At 52.2% G+C, this 18,527-nt stretch overlaps 1 protein-coding gene across 1 annotated transcript in view; it reads right to left on the reverse strand.

Annotated features, from left to right (window-relative positions):
- Positions 1-1,239: 1,239 nt before the first annotated feature.
- Positions 1,240-18,527, reverse strand: part of LOC135537194 (papilin-like) — a 32,797-nt gene continuing 15,509 nt past the window's right edge. Inside the window, exons 6-10 of the mRNA XM_064963392.1 lie at positions 10,439-10,585; positions 5,570-5,697; positions 4,402-4,510; positions 1,876-2,051; positions 1,240-1,514 (exon numbers count right to left, since the gene is read on the reverse strand). Of these exons, the coding sequence (XP_064819464.1) occupies positions 1,342-1,514; positions 1,876-2,051; positions 4,402-4,510; positions 5,570-5,697; positions 10,439-10,585 (733 nt within the window). The 3' untranslated portion in view covers positions 1,240-1,341. The remainder of the gene's footprint in view (positions 1,515-1,875; positions 2,052-4,401; positions 4,511-5,569; positions 5,698-10,438; positions 10,586-18,527) is intronic.

Raw genomic sequence — 18,527 nt, forward strand, 5'->3', positions numbered from 1 at the left:
GGTATGTTGGAGTCTGTTTGCCAGTTTAGTTCGGAGTTAGTTGTCCCGGTACTAAACTCCAGGCCCTCCACATGATAGCCTGTTCTCAGATCTTCATGTGATGTCTAGCCAACTCCTAACGTCCATAAGAGTTGAGACAGCACAGGCATATCTGGGACCAGGCTATCCACAGTGCCCCAGCCAGGACCGTTACCTTCCCACAGTCTATCCACAGGGCCCCTTTCAGCCCACTGGTCCCCATTCAGCCCCTTGGTCCCCTCGATCCCATTCAGCCCCCTGGTCCCCTGGTTCCCATTCAGCCCCCTGGTCCCCTGGTTCCCATTCAGCCCCCTGGTCCCCATTCAGCCCCTTGGTCCCCTCGATCCCATTCAGCCCCCTGGTCCCCTGGTTCCCTTTCAGCCCCCTGGTCCCCATTCAGCCCCTTGGTCCCCTCGATCCCATTCAGCCCCCTGGTCCCCTGGTTCCCATTCAGCCCCTTGGTCCCCTGGTCCCCATTCAGCCCCCTGGTCCCCTCGATCCCATTCAGCCCCCTGGTCCCCTGGTTCCCATTCAGCCCCCTGGTCCCCTGGTTCCCATTCAGCCCCCTGGTCCTCCTTGCCCCCTGGTCCTCCTTGCCCCCTGGTCCCATTCAGCCCCCTGGTCCCCATTCAGCCCCCTGGTCCCCTGGTTCCCACTCAGTCCCTTGGTCCCCATTCAGCCCCCTGGTCCCCTGGTTCCCATTCAGTCCCCTGGTCCCCTGGTTCCCATTCAGTCCCCTGGTCCCCTGGTTCCCATTCAGTCCCCTGGTCCCCTGGTTCCCATTCAGCCCCCTGGTCCCCTCATTCCCATTCAGCCCCCTGGTCCTCCTTGCCCTCTGGTCCTCCTTGCCCCCTGGTTCTCCTTGTGCCCTGGTCCTCCTTGCCCCCTGGTCCTCCTTGCCCCCTGGTCCTCCTTGCCTCCTGGTCCTCCTTGCCTCCTGGTCATCCTTGCCCCCTGGTCCTCCTTGCCCCCTGGTCCTCCTTGCCCCCTGCTCCTCCTTATCCCCTGCTCCTCCTTGCCCCCTGGTCCTCCTTATCCCCTGGTCCTCCTTGCCCCCTGGTTCTCCTTGCGCCCTGGTCCTCCTTGCCCCCTGGTCCTCCTTATCCCCTGGTCCTCCTTGCCCCCTGGTTCTCCTTGCGCCCTGGTCCTCCTTATCCCCTGGTCCTCCTTATCCCCTGCTCCTCCTTATCCCCTGCTCCTCCTTGCCTCCTGGTCCTCCTTGCCCCCTGGTCCTCCTTGCCCCCTGGTCCTCCTTATCCCCTGGTCCTCCTTGTCCCCTGGCCCATACCCTAGCAGGCCATGACCTCGTTGCCCCCCTGGGCCTTACCCTATCTGGCCGTATCTGTCCTCTCCCTTGGCGTGCCTGGCACAGCTGGCACAGCAGAAACTAGAGTAGTACTGGCTGTTACACAGACGGGCGTACACTATCAGCTCACAGTTAGCCAGCTCTGGCTGGTCCACACACTCAGCTGGCACACCAAGACCTGTATCCAGCTCTACATGGGTAGAGAAAGAGAGGGAGAGAGAGACACAGAGAAAGAGAGAGAAAGAGAGAGAGAGGGAGAGAGAGACACAGAGAAAGAGAGGGAGAAAGAGAGAGAGAGAGAGAAATAAAGAGAGACAGAGAACGAGAAATAGAGAGACAGAGAGACAGAGAGAGACAGAAAGAGAGAGAGAAAGAGAGAGAAAGAGAGAGCGACAAAGAGAGAGACAGAGAGAGACAGAGAGAGAGAGAGAGAGAGAGAAAGAGAGAGAATAAAAAGAGAGAGTGTTTAACACTGTTTCATATGTTGTGAATGGACTTTTAGGACAGTTTGAGAATGAGGGTTAGATGAGTGGTCATCATCAGTTAGTCACCTTGCCGTGAGGCCTTGCTGATACGCACTTCAGCTGTGGCGCTGACAGAGTATGTTCCAGTGTAGGCATTACAGGTGTAGGAACCCTCGTCTGTCGGCTGCACGTTATTCACGATCAGACTACCATCTGATGACATCTGAACACGCCCACCATCTGGTCGCACAGGGACACCATTCCTACAGGAGGGATGAGGGATAGAGGGGTGGAGGCATGGAGGGTGGAGGGTTGGAGGGGTGGAGGGATGGAGGGATAGAGGGATGGAGGGGTGGAGGGTTGGAGGGGTGGAGGAGTGGAGGAGTGGAGGGATAGAGGGATGGAGGGATGGAGGGTGGAGGGTTGGAGGGGTGGAGGGATGGAGGGATAGAGGGATGGAGGGGTGGAGGGTTGGAGGGGGTGGAGGGTGGGGGAGTGGAGGGGGTGGAGGGTTGGAGGGGTGGAGGGATAGAGGGGTGGAGGGTGGGGGAGTGGAGGGGTGGAGGGTTGGAGGGTGGAGGGATAGAGGGGTGGAGGGATCGAGGGATGGAGGGGTGGAGGGATGGAGGAGTGGAGGAGTGGAGGAGTGGAGGGATGGAGGGATAGAGGGGTGGAGGGATGGAGGGTGGAGGGGTGGAGGGATGGAGGGATAGAGGGGTGGAGGGATGGAGGGATGGAGGGGGTGGAGGGATGGAGGGGTGCAGGAGTGGAGGAGTGGAGGGATGGAGGGATAGAGGGGTGGAGGGATGGAGGGTGGAGGGGGTGGAGGAGTGGAGGGATGGAGGGATAGAGGGGTGGAGGGGTGGAGGGATGGAGGAGTGGAGGGGTGGAGGGATAGAGGGGTGGAGGGGTGGAGGGATGGAGGAGTGGAGGGGTGGAGGGATGGAGGGGTGGAGGAGTGGAGGGGTGGAGGGATGGAGGGATGGAGGGGTGGAGAGATGGAGGGGTGGAGGGGTGGAGGGGTGGAGGAGTGGAGGGGTGGAGGAGTGGAGGGGTGGAGGAGCGGAGGGGTGGAGGGAGGGCGAGTGGAGGGATGGAGGGATGGAGGGGTGGAGGGATGGAGGAGGGAGGGGTGGAGGGGTGGAGGGATGGAGGGATGGAGGGGTGGAGGGATGGAGGAGTGGAGGGGTGGAGGAGTGGAGGGATGGAGGGATGGAGGGATGGAGGAGTGGAGGGGTGGAGGGGGTGGAGGAGTGGAGGGGTGGAGGAGTGGAGGGTGGAGGGATGGAGGGGTGGAGGAGGGAGGGGTGGAGGAGTGGAGGGTGGAGGGATGGAGGGGTGGAGGAGTGGAGGGTGGAAGGATGGAGGGGTGGAGGAGTGGAGGGATGGAGGAGTGGAGGGTGGAGGGATGGAGGGGTGGAGGAGTGGAGGGTGGAAGGATGGAGGGGTGGAGGAGTGGAGGGATGGAGGAGTGGAGGGTGGAGGGATGGAGGGGTGGAGGAGGGGAGGGTGGAAGGATGGAGGGGTGGAGGGTGGAGGGATGGAGGTATGGAGGGTGGTGGGATGGAGGGTGGAGGGATGGAGGGGTGGAGGAGTGGAAGGATGGAGGGGTGGAGGAGTGGAGGGGTGGAGGAGTGGAGGAGTGGAGGGGTGGAGGAGTGAAGGAGTGGAGGGGTGGAGGAGTGGAGGGGTGGAGGAGTGAAGGAGTGGAGGGTGGAGGGTGGAGGAGTGGAGGAGTGGAGGGTGGAGGAGTGGAGGGGTGGAGGGGTGGAGGAGTGGAGGGGTGGAGGAGTGGAGGGTGGAGGGTGGAGGAGTGGAGGGTGGAGGAGTGGAGGAGTGGAGGGTGGAGGAGTGAAGGAGGGAGGGTGGAGGGTGGAGGAGTGGAGGAGTGGAGGGTGGAGGAGTGGAGGAGTGGAGGGGTGGAGGAGTGAAGGAGTGGAGGGTGGAGGGTGGAGGAGTGGAGGAGTGGAGGGGTGGAGGGTGGAGGGTGGAGGAGTGGAAGGGTGGAGGAGTGGAGGGTGGAGGAGTGGAGGAGTGGAGGGGTGGAGGGGTGGAGGAGTGGAGGAGTGGAGGGGTGGAGGGTGGAGGAGTGGAGGGGTGGAGGAGTGGAGGGTGGAGGGGTGGAGGGGTGGAGGAGTGGAGGGGGTGGAGGGGTGGAGGGTGGAGGAGTGGAAGGGTGGAGGAGTGGAGGGTGGAGGGGTGGAGGAGTGGAGGAGTGGAGGGGTGGAGGGGTGGAGGGTGGAGGAGTGGAGGAGTGGAGGGTGGAGGAGTGGAGGGGTGGAGGGGTGGAGGGGTGGAGGGTGGAGGAGTGGAGGAGTGGAGGGTGGAGGAGTGGAGGGGTGGAGGGGTGGAGGGGTGGAGGGTGGAGGAGTGGAGGAGTGGAGGGGTGGAGGGCAGACATAAGTTAGGGAAAACTGGGAAAACACTTCTGGTCTATTCATTCCCATTCCTGAGAAGCTACAACATATTCAGCTATTAATTAAGGTTCTATGTTCTAGTTCTAGTTCTATGTTCTAGTTCTATGTTCATCATACTGTGTATTATAATATCTGCCGTGTGTATGATGACACTGCTCCAATGGAGAGCAGAACCGTTCACAGCTCCATATCTCACCTGGACCAGCCGACGCTGACGTTGTCCCCAGACACCACACAGGGGAGCTGGGCCGTGCCGCCCTGAGACACCTGCACATTGTTAGGGGGCATGGTGATCCTCAGGTCTCCTTGGAAATACATACCATACAACAACACAGGTGAGACAGGTCTAACACAGGTGAGACAGGTGTAACAGAGGTGAGACAGGTGTAACAGAGGTGAGACAGGTGTAACAGAGGCGAGACAGGTGTAACAGAGGCGAGACAGGTGTAACAGAGGTGAGACAGGTGTAACAGAGGTGAGACAGGTGTAAGAGAGGTGAGACAGGTGTAACAGAGGCGAGACAGGTGTAACAGAGGTGAGACAGGTATAACAGAGGTGAGACAGGTGTAACACAGATGAGACAGGTGTAACAGAGGTGAGACAGAGGTGAGACAGAGGTGAGACAGGTGTAACAGAGGTGAGACAGGTGTAACAGAGGTGAGACAGGTGTAAGAGAGGTGAGACAGGTGTAACATAGGTGAGACAGGTGTAACAGAGGTGAGACAGAGGTGAGACAGAGGTGAGACAGGTGTAACAGAGGTGAGACAGGTGTAACAGAGGTGAGACAGGTGTAACAGAGGTGAGACAGGTGTAACATAGGTGAGACAGAGGTGAGACAGGTGTAAGAGAGGTGAGACAGGTGTAACAGAGGTGAGACAGGTGTAACAGAGGTGAGACAGGTGTAAGAGAGGTGAGACAGGTGTAACATAGGTGAGACAGAGGTGAGACAGGTGTAACAGTGGTGAGACAGGTGTAACAGAGGTGAGACAGGTGTAAGAGGTGAGACAGGTGTAACATAGGTGAGACAGAGGTGAGACAGGTATAACAGAGGTGAGACAGGTGTAACACAGGTGAGACAGGTGTAACAGAGGTGAGACAGAGGTGAGACAGAGGTGAGACAGGTGTAACAGAGGTGAGACAGGTGTAACAGAGGTGAGACAGGTCTAACAGAGGTGTAACAGAGGTGAGTCAGATGAGACAGAGGTGAGACAGGTGTAACAGAGGTGAGACAGGTGAGACAGAGGTGAGACAGGTGTGTCCTAGTAAGTCACATTTGTAATACAGGTGTGAAAGACAGATGTGTACTAGTGAGACAGGTATGGCCAAGTCAGGTATGTGAGACAGGTGTATCTGAAGCCAATCACCTTGTACTTTGAGCGTGAGCTGTCTCTGCTCCAGTTGACTGTGGGTGGAGCCTGTACAGGTGTAGACACCTGAGTCATCTGACCTCAACTGGCCAATCACAAGGGTGCCGTCCGCATGCTGTGCATGTCTACATAGCAACAACCAATCACATTTACGCACGGGGCAGAAACAACCAATCACATTTACACACGGGGCGGAAACAACCAATCACAGTCACATTTATGGCATGAGAGTTGTACTTATCCAAACAGTAATAAGACAAGGCATAAGAAAACATCGCCCTCTACATTTTCCTAAAATGGGCATGTTCTCTTTAGATTCTGGCTTAGAGTAGAAAGGGAACAGATGTCTTGCTGTGGGCCACATTGGGATGTGTAGTGCAACACTGACTGACTAAAGCAACTGACTGAATGTAGTTTAACACGGACCTAAAACATAAAGTAAGCTACAAAATGGTTGACTAGAACAAGCTGAGCCACAGTTTAGAGAGTTGGCACAACTTTTAGAATGTTGAATATATTGTTTTAAATTCTAGACATTCAGTGACATAGCATTGTTTAAATATTCTCCATGTAATGTTAATGGGGGAGATAACATGGCTGTTATAGAATGTTGTAGTGTCATGTTAATGGGGGAGATAATGTCTGTTATAGAATGTTGTAGTGTCATGTTAATGTATTCTAACATGGCTGTTATAGAATGTTGTAGTGTCATGTTAATGGAGAGATAACATGGCTGTTATAGAATGTTGTAGTGTCATGTTAATGGAGAGATAACATGGCTGTTATAGAATGTTGTAGTGTCATGTTAATGGGGGAGATAACATGGCTGTTATAGAATGTTGTAGTGTCATGTTAACGGGGAGATAACATGGCTGTTATAGAATGTTGTAGTGTCATGTTAATGGAGAGATAACATGTCTGTTATAGAATGTTGTAGTGTCATGTTAATGGGGAGATAATATGGCTGTTATAGAATGTTGTAGTGTCATGTTAACGGAGAGATAACATGGCTGTTATAGAATGTTGTAGTGTCATGTTCACGGAGAGATAACATGGCTGTTATAGAATGTTGTAGTGTCATGTTCACGGAGAGATAACATGGCTGTTATAGAATGTTGTAGTGTCATGTTAATGGGGAGATAACATGGCTGTTATAGAATGTTGTAGTGTCATGTTCATGGAGAGATAACATGGCTGTTATAGAATGTTGTAGTGTCATGTTAATGGAGAGATAACATGTCTGTTATAGAATGTTGTAGTGTCATGTTAATGGGGAGATAATATGGCTGTTATAGAATGTTGTAGTGTCATGTTAACGGAGAGATAACATGGCTGTTATAGAATGTTGTAGTGTCATGTTCACGGAGAGATAACATGGCTGTTATAGAATGTTGTAGTGTCATGTTAATGGGGAGATAACATGGCTGTTATAGAATGTTGTAGTGTCATGTTCATGGAGAGATAACATGGCTGTTATAGAATGTTGTAGTGTCATGTTAATGGAGAGATAACATGGCTGTTATAGAATGTTGTAGTGTAATGTTAATGGGGAGATAACATGGCTGTTATAGAATGTTGTAGTGTCATGTTAATGGAGAGATAATATGGCTGTTATAGAATGTTGTAGTGTCATGTTAATGGGGTTCTAACATGGCTGTTATAGAATGTTGTAGTGTCATGTTTACGGGGTTCTAACATGGCTGTTATAGAGTGTTGCAGTGTCATGTTAATGGGGTTCTACCATGGCTGTTATAGAATGTTGTAGTGTCATGTTAATGGGGTTCTAACATGGCTGTTATAGAATGTTGTAGTGTCATGTTAATGGGGTTCTAACATGGCTGTTATAGAATGTTGTAGTGTCATGTTAATGGGGTTCTAACATGGCTGTTATAGAGTGTTGCAGTGTCATGTTAATGGGGTTCTAACATGGCTGTTATAGAATGTTGTAGTGTCATGTTAATGGGAGATAACATGGCTGTTATAGAATGTTGTAGTGTAATGTTAATGGAGAGATAACATGGCTGTTATAGAATGTTGTAGTGTCATGTTAATGGAGAGATAACATGGCTGTTATAGAATGTTGTAGTGTAATGTTAATGGGGAGATAACATGGCTGTTATAGAATGTTGTAGTGTCATGTTAATGGAGAGATAACATGGCTGTTATAGAATGTTGTAGTGTCATGTTAATGGAGAGATAACATGGCTGTTATAGAATGTTGTAGTGTCATATTAATGGGGTTCTAACATGGCTGTTATAGAATGTTGTAGTGTCATGTTAATGGAGAGATAACATGGCTGTTATAGAATGTTGTAGTGTCATGTTAATGGGGAGATAACATGGCTGTTATAGAATGTTGTAGTGTCATGTTAATGGGGAGATAACATGGCTGTTATAGAATGTTGTAGTGTCATGTTAATGCAGAGATAACATTGCTGTTATAGAATGTTGTAGTGTCATGTTAATGTGTTCTAACATGGCTGTTATAGAATGTTGTAGTGTCATGTTAACAGGGGAGATAACATGGCTGTTATAGAATGTTGTAGTGTAATGTTAATGGGGAGATAACATGGCTGTTATAGAATGTTGTAGATTCATGTTAATGAGGTTCTAACATGGCTGTTATAGAATGTTGTAGTGTCATGTTAATGGGGAGATAACATGGCTGTTATAGAATGTTGTAGTGTCATGTTAATGTGTTCTAACATGGCTGTTATAGAATGTTGTAGTGTCATGTTAATGGGGAGATAACATGGCTGTTATAGAATGTTGTAGTGTCATGTTAATGAGGTTCTAACATGGCTGTTATAGAATGTTGTAGTGTCATGTTAACGGGGAGATAACATGGCTGTTATAGAATGTTGTAGAGTCATGTTAATGGGGGAGATAACATGGCTGTTATAGAATGTTGTAGTGTCATGTTAATGTATTCTAACATGGCTGTTATAGAATGTTGTAGTGTCATGTTAATGCAGAGATAACATTGCTGTTATAGAATGTTGTAGTGTAATGTTAATGTGTTCTAACATGGCTGTTATAGAATGTTGTAGAGTCATGTTAATGAGGTTCTAACATGGCTGTTATAGAATGTTGTAGTGTCATGTTAATGGGGAGATAACATGGCTGTTATAGAATGTTGTAGAGTCATGTTAATGGGGGAGATAACATGGCTGTTATAGAATGTTGTAGTGTCATGTTAATGGGGAGATAACATGGCTGTTATAGAATGTTGTAGAGTCATGTTAATGGGGGAGATAACATGGCTGTTATAGAATGTTGTAGTGTCATGTTAATGGGGAGATAACATGGCTGTTATAGAATGTTGTAGTGTCATGTTAACAGGGGAGATAACATGGCTGTTATAGAATGTTGTAGTGTCATGTTAATAGGGTTCTAACATGGCTGTTATAGAATGTTGTAGTGTCATGTTAATGCAGAGATAACATTGCTGTTATAGAATGTTGTAGTGTCATGTTAATGTGTTCTAACATGGCTGTTATAGAATGTTGTAGTGTCATGTTAACAGGGGAGATAACATGGCTGTTATAGAATGTTGTAGTGTCATGTTAAAGGAGAGATAACATGGCTGTTATAGAATGTTGTAGTGTCATGTTAATGGGGGAGATAACATGGCTGTTATAGAATGTTGTAGTGTCATGTTAATGGAGATAACATTGCTGTTATAGAATGTTGTAGTGTCATGTTAATGGGGGAGATAACATGGCTGTTATAGAATGTTGTAGTGTCATGTTAATGGAGATAACATTGCTGTTATAGAATGTTGTAGTGTCATGTTAATGTGTTCTAACATGGCTGTTATAGAATGTTGTAGTGTCATGTTAACGGGGAGATAACATGGCTGTTATAGAATGTTGTAGTGTCATGTTAACGGGGAGATAACATGGCTGTTATAGAATGTTGTAGTGTCATGTTAATAGGGGAGATAACATGGCTGTTATAGAATGTTGTAGTGTCATGTTAATAGGGGAGATAACATGGCTGTTATAGAATGTTGTAGTGTCATGTTAATGGGGGAGATAACATGGCTGTTATAGAATGTTGTAGTGTCATGTTAACGGGGAGATAACATGGCTGTTATAGAATGTTGTAGTGTCATGTTAATGCAGAGATAACATTGCTGTTATAGAATGTTGTAGTGTCATGTTAATGTGGAGATAACATGGCTGTTATAGAATGTTGTAGTGTCATGTTAACGGGGAGATAACATGGCTGTTATAGAATGTTGTAGTGTCATGTTAATGGGGGAGATAACATGGCTGTTATAGAATGTTGTAGTGTCATGTTAATGGAGAGATAACATGGCTGTAATAGAGTGTTGCAGTGTCATGTTAACGGGGAGATAACATGGCTGTTATAGAATGTTGTAGTGTCATGTTAATGGGGGAGATAACATGGCTGTTATAGAATGTTGTAGTGTCATGTTAATGGAGAGATAACATGGCTGTTATAGAATGTTGTAGTGTCATGTTAATGGGGAGATAACATGGCTGTTATAGAATGTTGTAGTGTCATGTTAATGGGGAGATAACATGGCTGTTATAGAATGTTGTAGTGTCATGTTAATGGGGAGATAACATGGCTGTTATAGAATGTTGTAGTGTCATGTTAAAATGCATCAGATTATAGAAACCTTAAATGTCCCAGCTCTCTAAATCAAATCAAATGTATTTATATCGCACATTTCAGACATGAATGAAACGCAATGAACTTCACAGAAGAAGACAAAAAATACTGAAAGAATAACAATAAAAACTGTATGGAAAGGAAAGCTCAAAAGGTCTTAAATCTCTCTGAATCCGTGGCTCTGACCCCAAACTGGGTTTTGTTACAGGACTTCACAGTTACCTGAGAGAGTTGAGTGTCTGTCCTTCTCTGGTCCACTGGAGGCTGACCGAAGAGAGCGCTGACGTTGGGATGATCTTACAGGCTAGTCTGACCGTCTGTCCTGCTTTCCCCTCCACAGACGACAAACCTGAACGGTCTATACTGAACCTGAACCATCAGAGAGGAGGGGTTGGTGGACGGGGCTATGTAGAGAGGAGGAGTTGTAGGTGGGGCTATGTAGAGAGGAGGGGTTGTGGACGGGACTATGTAGAGAGGAGGGGTTGGTGGACGGGGCTATGTAGAGAGGAGGGGTTGTGGATGGGACTATGTAGAGAGGAGGGGTTGTAGGTGGGGCTATGTAGAGAGGAGGGGTTGTGGATGGGACTATGTAGAGAGGAGGGGTTGTAGGTGGGGCTATGTAGAGAGGAGGGGTTGTGGATGGGACTATGTAGAGAGGAGGGGTTGTAGGTGGGGCTATGTAGAGAGGAGGGGTTGTAGGTGGGGCTATGTAGAGAGGAGGGGTTGTGGATGGGACTATGTAGAGAGGAGGGGTTGTAGGTGGGGCTATGTAGAGAGGAGGGGTTGGTGGATGGGACTATGTAGAGAGGAGGGGTTGTAGGTGGGGCTATGTAGAGAGGGAGGGGTTGTAGGTGGGGCTATGTAGAGAGGAGGGGTTGGTGGACGGGACTATGTAGAGAGGAGGGGTTGGTGGACGGGGCTATGTAGAGAGGAGGGGTTGGTGGACGGGGCTATGTAGAGAGGAGGGGTTGTAGGTGGGGCTATGTAGAGAGGAGGGGTTGTAGGTGGGGCTATGTAGAGAGGAGGGGTTGTAGGTGGGGCTATGTAGAGAGGAGGGGTTGTAGGTGGGGCTATGTAGAGAGGAGGGGTTGTAGGTGGGGTTATGTAGAGAGGAGGAGTTGGTGGACGGGACTATGTAGAGAGGAGGAGTTGGTGGACGGGACTATGTAGAGAGGAGGGGTTGTAGGTGGGGCTATGTAGAGAAGAGGGGTTGTAGGTGGGGCTATGTAGAGAGGAGGGGTTGGTGGACGGGCTATGTAGAGAGGAGGGGTTGTGGATGGGACTATGTAGAGAGGAGGGGTTGTAGGTGGGGCTATGTAGAGAGGAGGGGTTGTGGATGGGACTATGTAGAGAGGAGGGGTTGTAGGTGGGGCTATGTAGAGAGGAGGGGTTGTGGATGGGACTATGTAGAGAGGAGGGGTTGTAGGTGGGGCTATGTAGAGAGGAGGGGTTGTAGGTGGGGCTATGTAGAGAGGAGGGGTTGTGGATGGGACTATGTAGAGAGGAGGGTTGTAGGTGGGGCTATGTAGAGAGGAGGGGTTGGTGGATGGGACTATGTAGAGAGGAGGGGTTGTAGGTGGGGCTATGTAGAGAGGAGGGGTTGTAGGTGGGGCTATGTAGAGAGGAGGGGTTGGTGGATGGGACTATGTAGAGAGGAGGGGTTGGTGGACGGGGCTATGTAGAGAGGGAGGGGTTGGTGGACGGGGCTATGTAGAGAGGAGGGGTTGTAGGTGGGGCTATGTAGAGAGGAGGGGTTGTAGGTGGGGCTATGTAGAGAGGAGGGGTTGTAGGTGGGGCTATGTAGAGAGGAGGGGTTGTAGGTGGGGCTATGTAGAGAGGAGGGGTTGTAGGTGGGGCTATGTAGAGAGGAGGAGTTGGTGGACGGGACTATGTAGAGAGGAGGAGTTGGTGGACGGGACTATGTAGAGAGGAGGGGTTGTAGGTGGGGCTATGTAGAGAAGAGGGGTTGTAGGTGGGGCTATGTAGAGAGGAGGGGTTGGTGGACGGGGCTATGTAGAGAGGAGGGGTTGTGGATGGGACTATGTAGAGAGGAGGGGTTGTAGGTGGGGCTATGTAGAGAGGAGGGGTTGTGGATGGGACTATGTAGAGAGGAGGGGTTGTAGGTGGGGCTATGTAGAGAGGAGGGGTTGTGGATGGGACTATGTAGAGAGGAGGGGTTGTAGGTGGGGCTATGTAGAGAGGAGGGGTTGTAGGTGGGGCTATGTAGAGAGGAGGGGTTGTGGATGGGACTATGTAGAGAGGAGGGGTTGTAGGTGGGGCTATGTAGAGAGGAGGGGTTGGTGGATGGGACTATGTAGAGAGGAGGGGTTGTAGGTGGGGCTATGTAGAGAGGAGGGGTTGTAGGTGGGGCTATGTAGAGAGGAGGGGTTGGTGGACGGGACTATGTAGAGAGGAGGGGTTGGTGGACGGGGCTATGTAGAGAGGAGGGGTTGGTGGACGGGGCTATGTAGAGAGGAGGGGTTGTAGGTGGGGCTATGTAGAGAGGAGGGGTTGTAGGTGGGGCTATGTAGAGAGAAGGGGTTGTAGGTGGGGCTATGTAGAGAGGAGGGTTGTAGGTGGGGCTATGTAGAGAGGAGGGGTTGTGGATGGGACTATGTAGAGAGGAGGGGTTGTAGGTGGGGCTATGTAGAGAGGAGGGGTTGTAGGTGGGGCTATGTAGAGAGGAGGGGTTGTGGATGGGACTATGTAGAGAGGAGGGGTTGTAGGTGGGGCTATGTAGAGAGGAGGGGTTGGTGGATGGGACTATGTAGAGAGGAGGGGTTGTAGGTGGGGCTATGTAGAGAGGAGGGGTTGTAGGTGGGGCTATGTAGAGAGGAGGGGTTGGTGGACGGGACTATGTAGAGAGGAGGGGTTGGTGGACGGGGCTATGTAGAGAGGAGGGGTTGGTGGACGGGGCTATGTAGAGAGGAGGGGTTGTAGGTGGGGCTATGTAGAGAGGAGGGGTTGTAGGTGGGGCTATGTAGAGAGGAGGGGTTGTAGGTGGGGCTATGTAGAGAGGAGGGGTTGTAGGTGGGGCTATGTAGAGAGGAGGGGTTGTAGGTGGGGCTATGTAGAGAGGAGGAGTTGGTGGACGGGACTATGTAGAGAGGAGGGGTTGTAGGTGGGGCTATGTAGAGAGGAGGGGTTGTAGGTGGGGCTATGTAGAGAGGAGGGGTTGTAGGTGGGGCTATGTAGAGAGGAGGGGTTGTAGGTGGGGCTATGTAGAGAGGAGAGGTAGGTTGTGTAGGAGGGGGGTTGGTGGAGGGGCTAGTAGAGAGGGGGGTTGGTGGACGGGGCTATGTAGAGAGGAGGGGTTGTAGGTGGGGCTATGTAGAGAGGAGGGGTTGTAGGTGGGGCTATGTAGAGAGGAGGGGTTGGTGGATGGGGCTATGTAGAGAGGAGGGGTTGGTGGATGGGGCTATGTAGAGAGGAGGGGTTGTAGGTGGGGCTATGTAGAGAGGAGGAGTTGGTGGACGGGACTATGTAGAGAGGAGGGGTTGTAGGTGGGGCTATGTAGAGAGGAGGGGTTGTAGGTGGGGCTATGTAGAGAGGAGGGGTTGTAGGTGGGGCTATGTAGAGAGGAGGGGGTTGGTGGACGGGACTATGTAGAGAGGAGGGGTTGGTGGACGGGGCTATGTAGAGAGGAGGGGTTGGTGGACGGGACTATGTAGAGAGGAGGGGTTGTAGGTGGGGCTATGTAGAGAGGAGGGGTTGTAGGTGGGGCTATGTAGAGAGGAGGGGTTGTAGGTGGGGCTATGTAGAGAGGAGGGGTTGTAGGTGGGGCTATGTAGAGAGGAGGGGTTGGTGGATGGGACTATGTAGAGAGGAGGGGTTGGTGGACGGGGCTATGTAGAGAGGAGGGGTTGTAGGTGGGGCTATGTAGAAAGGAGGGGTTGTAGGTGGGGCTATGTAGAGAGGAGGAGTTGGTGGACGGGACTATGTAGAGAGGAGGGGTTGTAGGTGGGGCTATGTAGAGAGGAGGGGTTGTAGGTGGGGCTATGTAGAGAGGAGGGGTTGTAGGTGGGGCTATGTAGAGAGGAGGAGTTGTAGGTGGGGCTATGTAGAGAGGAGGGGTTGTAGGTGGGGCTATGTAGAGAGGAGGGGTTGTAGGTGGGGCTATGTAGAGAGGAGGGGTTGGTGGATGGGGCTATGTAGAGAGGAGGGGTTGTAGGTGGGGCTATGTAGAGAGGAGGAGTTGTAGGTGGGGCGATGTAGAGAGGAGGAGAGTTGGTGGACGGGACTATGTAGAGAGGAGGGGTTGTAGGTGGGGCTATGTAGAGAGGAGGGGTTGTAGGTGGGACTATGTTGAGAGGAGGGGTTGTAGGTGGGGCTATGTAGAGAGGAGGGGTTGGTGGATGGGGCTATGTAGAGAGGAGGGGTTGGTGGATGGGGCTATGTAGAGAGGAGGGGTTGTAGGTGGGGCTATGTAGAGAGGAGGGGTTGTAGGTGGGGCTATGTAGAGAGGAGGGGGTTGTAGGTGGGGCTATGTAGAGAGGAGGAGTTGTAGGTGGGGCTATGTAGAGAGGAGGGTTGTAGGTGGGGCTATGTAGAGAGGAGGGGTTGTAGGTGGGGCTATGTAGAGAGGAGGGGTTGGTGGATGGGGCTATGTAGAGAGGAGGGGTTGTAGGTGGGGCTATGTAGAGAGGAGGAGTTGTAGGTGGGGCGATGTAGAGAGGAGGAGTTGGTGGACGGGACTATGTAGAGAGGAGGGGTTGTAGGTGGGGCTATGTAGAGAGAGGGGTTGTAGGTGGGACTATGTTGAGAGGAGGGGTTGTAGGTGGGGCTATGTAGAGGAGGAGGGGTTGGTGGATGGGGCTATGTAGAGAGGAGGGGTTGGTGGATGGGGCTATGTAGAGAGGAGGGGTTGTAGGTGGGGCTATGTAGAGAGGAGGGGTTGTAGGTGGGGCTATGTAGAGAGGAGGGGTTGTAGGTGGGGCTATGTAGAGAGGAGGGGTTGTAGGTGGGACTATGTAGAGAGGAGGGGTTGTAGGTGGGGCTATGTAGAGAGGAGGGGTGGTGGATGGGACTATGTAGAGAGGAGGGGTTGGTGGACGGGGCTATGTAGAGAGGAGGGGTTGGTGGACGGGGCTATGTAGAGAGGAGGGGTTGTAGGTGGGGCTATGTAGAGAGGAGGGGTTGTAGGTGGGGCTATGTAGAGAGGAGGGGTTGTAGGTGGGGCTATGTAGAGAGGAGGGGTTGTAGGTGGGGCTATGTAGAGAGGAGGGGTTGTAGGTGGGGCTATGTAGAGAGGAGGGGTGGTGGATGGGACTATGTAGAGAGGAGGGGTTGGTGGACGGGGCTATGTAGAGAGGAGGGGTTGGTGGACGGGGCTATGTAGAGAGGAGGGGTTGTAGGTGGGGCTATGTAGAGAGGAGGGGTTGTAGGTGGGGCTATGTAGAGAGGAGGGGTTGTAGGTGGGGCTATGTAGAGAGGAGGGGTTGTAGGTGGGGCTATGTAGAGAGGAGGAGTTGGTGGACGGGACTATGTAGAGAGGAGGGGGGTTGTAGGTGGGGCTATGTAGAGAGGAGGGGTTGTAGGTGGGGCTATGTAGAGAGGAGGGTTGTAGGTGGGGCTATGTAGAGAGGAGGGGTTGTAGGTGGGGCTATGTAGAGAGGAGGAGTTGTAGGTGGGGCTATGTAGAGAGGAGGGGTTGGTGGACGGGGCTATGTAGAGAGGAGGGGTTGGTGGACGGGGCTATGTAGAGAGGGGGGGTTGTAGGTGGGGCTATGTAGAGAGGAGGGGTTGTAGGTGGGGCTATGTAGAGAGGAGGGGGTTGTAGGTGGGGCTATGTAGAGAGGAGGGGTTGTAGGTGGGGCTATGTAGAGAGGAGGAGTTGGTGGACGGGACTATGTAGAGAGGAGGGGTTGTAGGTGGGGCTATGTAGAGAGGAGGGGTTGTAGGTGGGGCTATGTAGAGAGGAGGGGTTGTAGGTGGGGCTATGTAGAGAGGAGGCGTTGTAGGTGGGGCTATGTAGAGAGGAGGGGTTGTAGGTGGGGCTATGTAGAGAGGAGGAGTTGGTGGACGGGACTATGTAGAGAGGAGGGGTTGTAGGTGGGGCTATGTAGAGAGGAGGGGTTGTAGGTGGGGCTATGTAGAGAGGAGGGGTTGTAGGTGGGGCTATGTAGAGAGGAGGGGTTGGTGGATGGGACTATGTAGAGAGGAGGGGTTGTAGGTGGGGCTATGTAGAGAGGAGGAGTTGGTGGACGGGACTATGTAGAGAGGAGGGGTTGTAGGTGGGGCTATGTAGAGAGGAGGGGTTGTAGGTGGGGCTATGTAGAGAGGAGGGGTTGTGGTGGGCTATGTAGAGAGGAGGGGTTGGTGGATGGGACTATGTAGAGAGGAGGGGTTGGTGGACGGGGCTATGTAGAGAGGAGGGGTTGGTGGACGGGGCTATGTAGAGAGGAGGGGTTGTAGGTGGGGGCTATGTAGAGAGGAGGGGTTGTAGGTGGGGCTATGTAGAGAGGAGGGGTTGTAGGTGGGGCTATGTAGAGAGGAGGGGTTGTAGGTGGGGCTATGTAGAGAGGAGGAGTTGGTGGACGGGACTATGTAGAGAGGAGGGGTTGTAGGTGGGGCTATGTAGAGAGGAGGGGTTGTAGGTGGGGCTATGTAGAGAGGAGGGGTTGTAGGTGGGGCTATGTAGAGAGGAGGGGTTGTAGGTGGGGCTATGTAGAGAGGAGGGGTTGTAGGTGGGGCTATGTAGAGAGGAGGAGTTGTAGGTGGGGCTATGTAGAGAGGAGGGGTTGTAGGTGGGGCTATGTAGAGAGGAGGGGTTGTAGGTGGGGCTATGTAGAGAGGAGGGGTTGGTGGATGGGGCTATGTAGAGAGGAGGGGTTGTAGGTGGGGCTATGTAGAGAGGAGGAGTTGTAGGTGGGGCGATGTAGAGAGGAGGAGTTGGTGGACGGGACTATGTAGAGAGGAGGGGTTGTAGGTGGGGCTATGTAGAGAGGAGGGGTTGTAGGTGGGACTATGTTGAGAGGAGGGGTTGTAGGTGGGGCTATGTAGAGAGGAGGGGTTGGTGGATGGGGCTATGTAGAGAGGAGGGGTTGGTGGATGGGGCTATGTAGAGAGGAGGGGTTGTAGGTGGGGCTATGTAGAGAGGAGGGGTTGTAGGTGGGGCTATGTAGAGAGGAGGGGTTGTAGGTGGGGCTATGTAGAGAGGAGGGGTTGTAGGTGGGACTATGTAGAGAGGAGGGGTTGTAGGTGGGGCTATGTAGAGAGGAGGGGTGGTGGATGGGACTATGTAGAGAGGAGGGGTTGTAGGTGGGGCTATGTACAGAGGAGGGGTTGTAGGTGGGACTATGTAGAGAGGAGGGGTTGTAGGTGGGGCTATGTAGAGAGGAGGGGTGGTGGATGGGACTATGTAGAGAGGAGGGGTGGTGGACGGGACTATGTAGAGAGGAGGGGTGGTGGATGGGACTATGTAGAGAGGAGGGGTGGTGGATTGGACTATGTAGAGAGGATGGGTGGTGGATGGGACTATGTAGAGAGGAGGGGTTGGTGGATGGGGCTATGTAGAGAGGAGGGGTTGGTGGACGGGCTATGTAGAGAGGAGGGGTTGGTGGACGGGACTATGTAGAGAGGAGGGGTTGGTGGACGGGACTATGTAGAGAGGAGGGGTTGGTGGACGGGACTATGTAGAGAGGAGGGGTTGTAGGTGGGGCTATGTAGAGAGGAGGGGTTGTAGGTAGGGCTATGTAGAGAGGAGGGGTTGTAGGTGGGGCTATGTAGAGAGGAGGGGTTGTAGGTGGGGCTATGTAGAGAGGAGGGGTGGTGGACGGGACTATGTAGAGAGGAGGGGTTGGTGGACGGGACTATGTAGAGAGGGAGGGGTTGGTGGACGGGACTATGTAGAGAGGAGGGGTTGTAGGTGGGACTATGTAGAGAGGAGGGGTTGGTGGACGGGACTATGTAGAGAGGAGGGGTGGTGGACGGGACTATGTAGAGAGGAGGGGTGGTGGACGGGACTATGTAGAGAGGAGGGGTTGTAGGTGGGGCTATGTAGAGAGGAGGGGTTGTAGGTGGGGCTATGTAGAGAGGAGGGGTTGTAGGTGGGGCTATGTAGAGAGGAGGGGTTGTAGGTGGGGCTATGTAGAGAGGAGGGGTGGTGGACGGGACTATGTAGAGAGGAGGGGTTGGTGGACGGGACTATGTAGAGAGGAGGGGTTGGTGGACGGGACTATGTAGAGAGGAGGGGTTGTAGGTGGGACTATGTAGAGAGGAGGGGTTGGTGGACGGGACTATGTAGAGAGGAGGGGTGGTGGATGGGACTATGTAGAGAGGAGGGGTTGTAGGTGGGGCTATGTAGAGAGGA

The sequence above is a fragment of the Oncorhynchus masou genome, unplaced genomic scaffold (genome assembly GCF_036934945.1).
Source record: "Oncorhynchus masou masou isolate Uvic2021 unplaced genomic scaffold, UVic_Omas_1.1 unplaced_scaffold_722, whole genome shotgun sequence".
NCBI classification, from domain to species: Eukaryota; Metazoa; Chordata; class Actinopteri; order Salmoniformes; family Salmonidae; genus Oncorhynchus; species Oncorhynchus masou.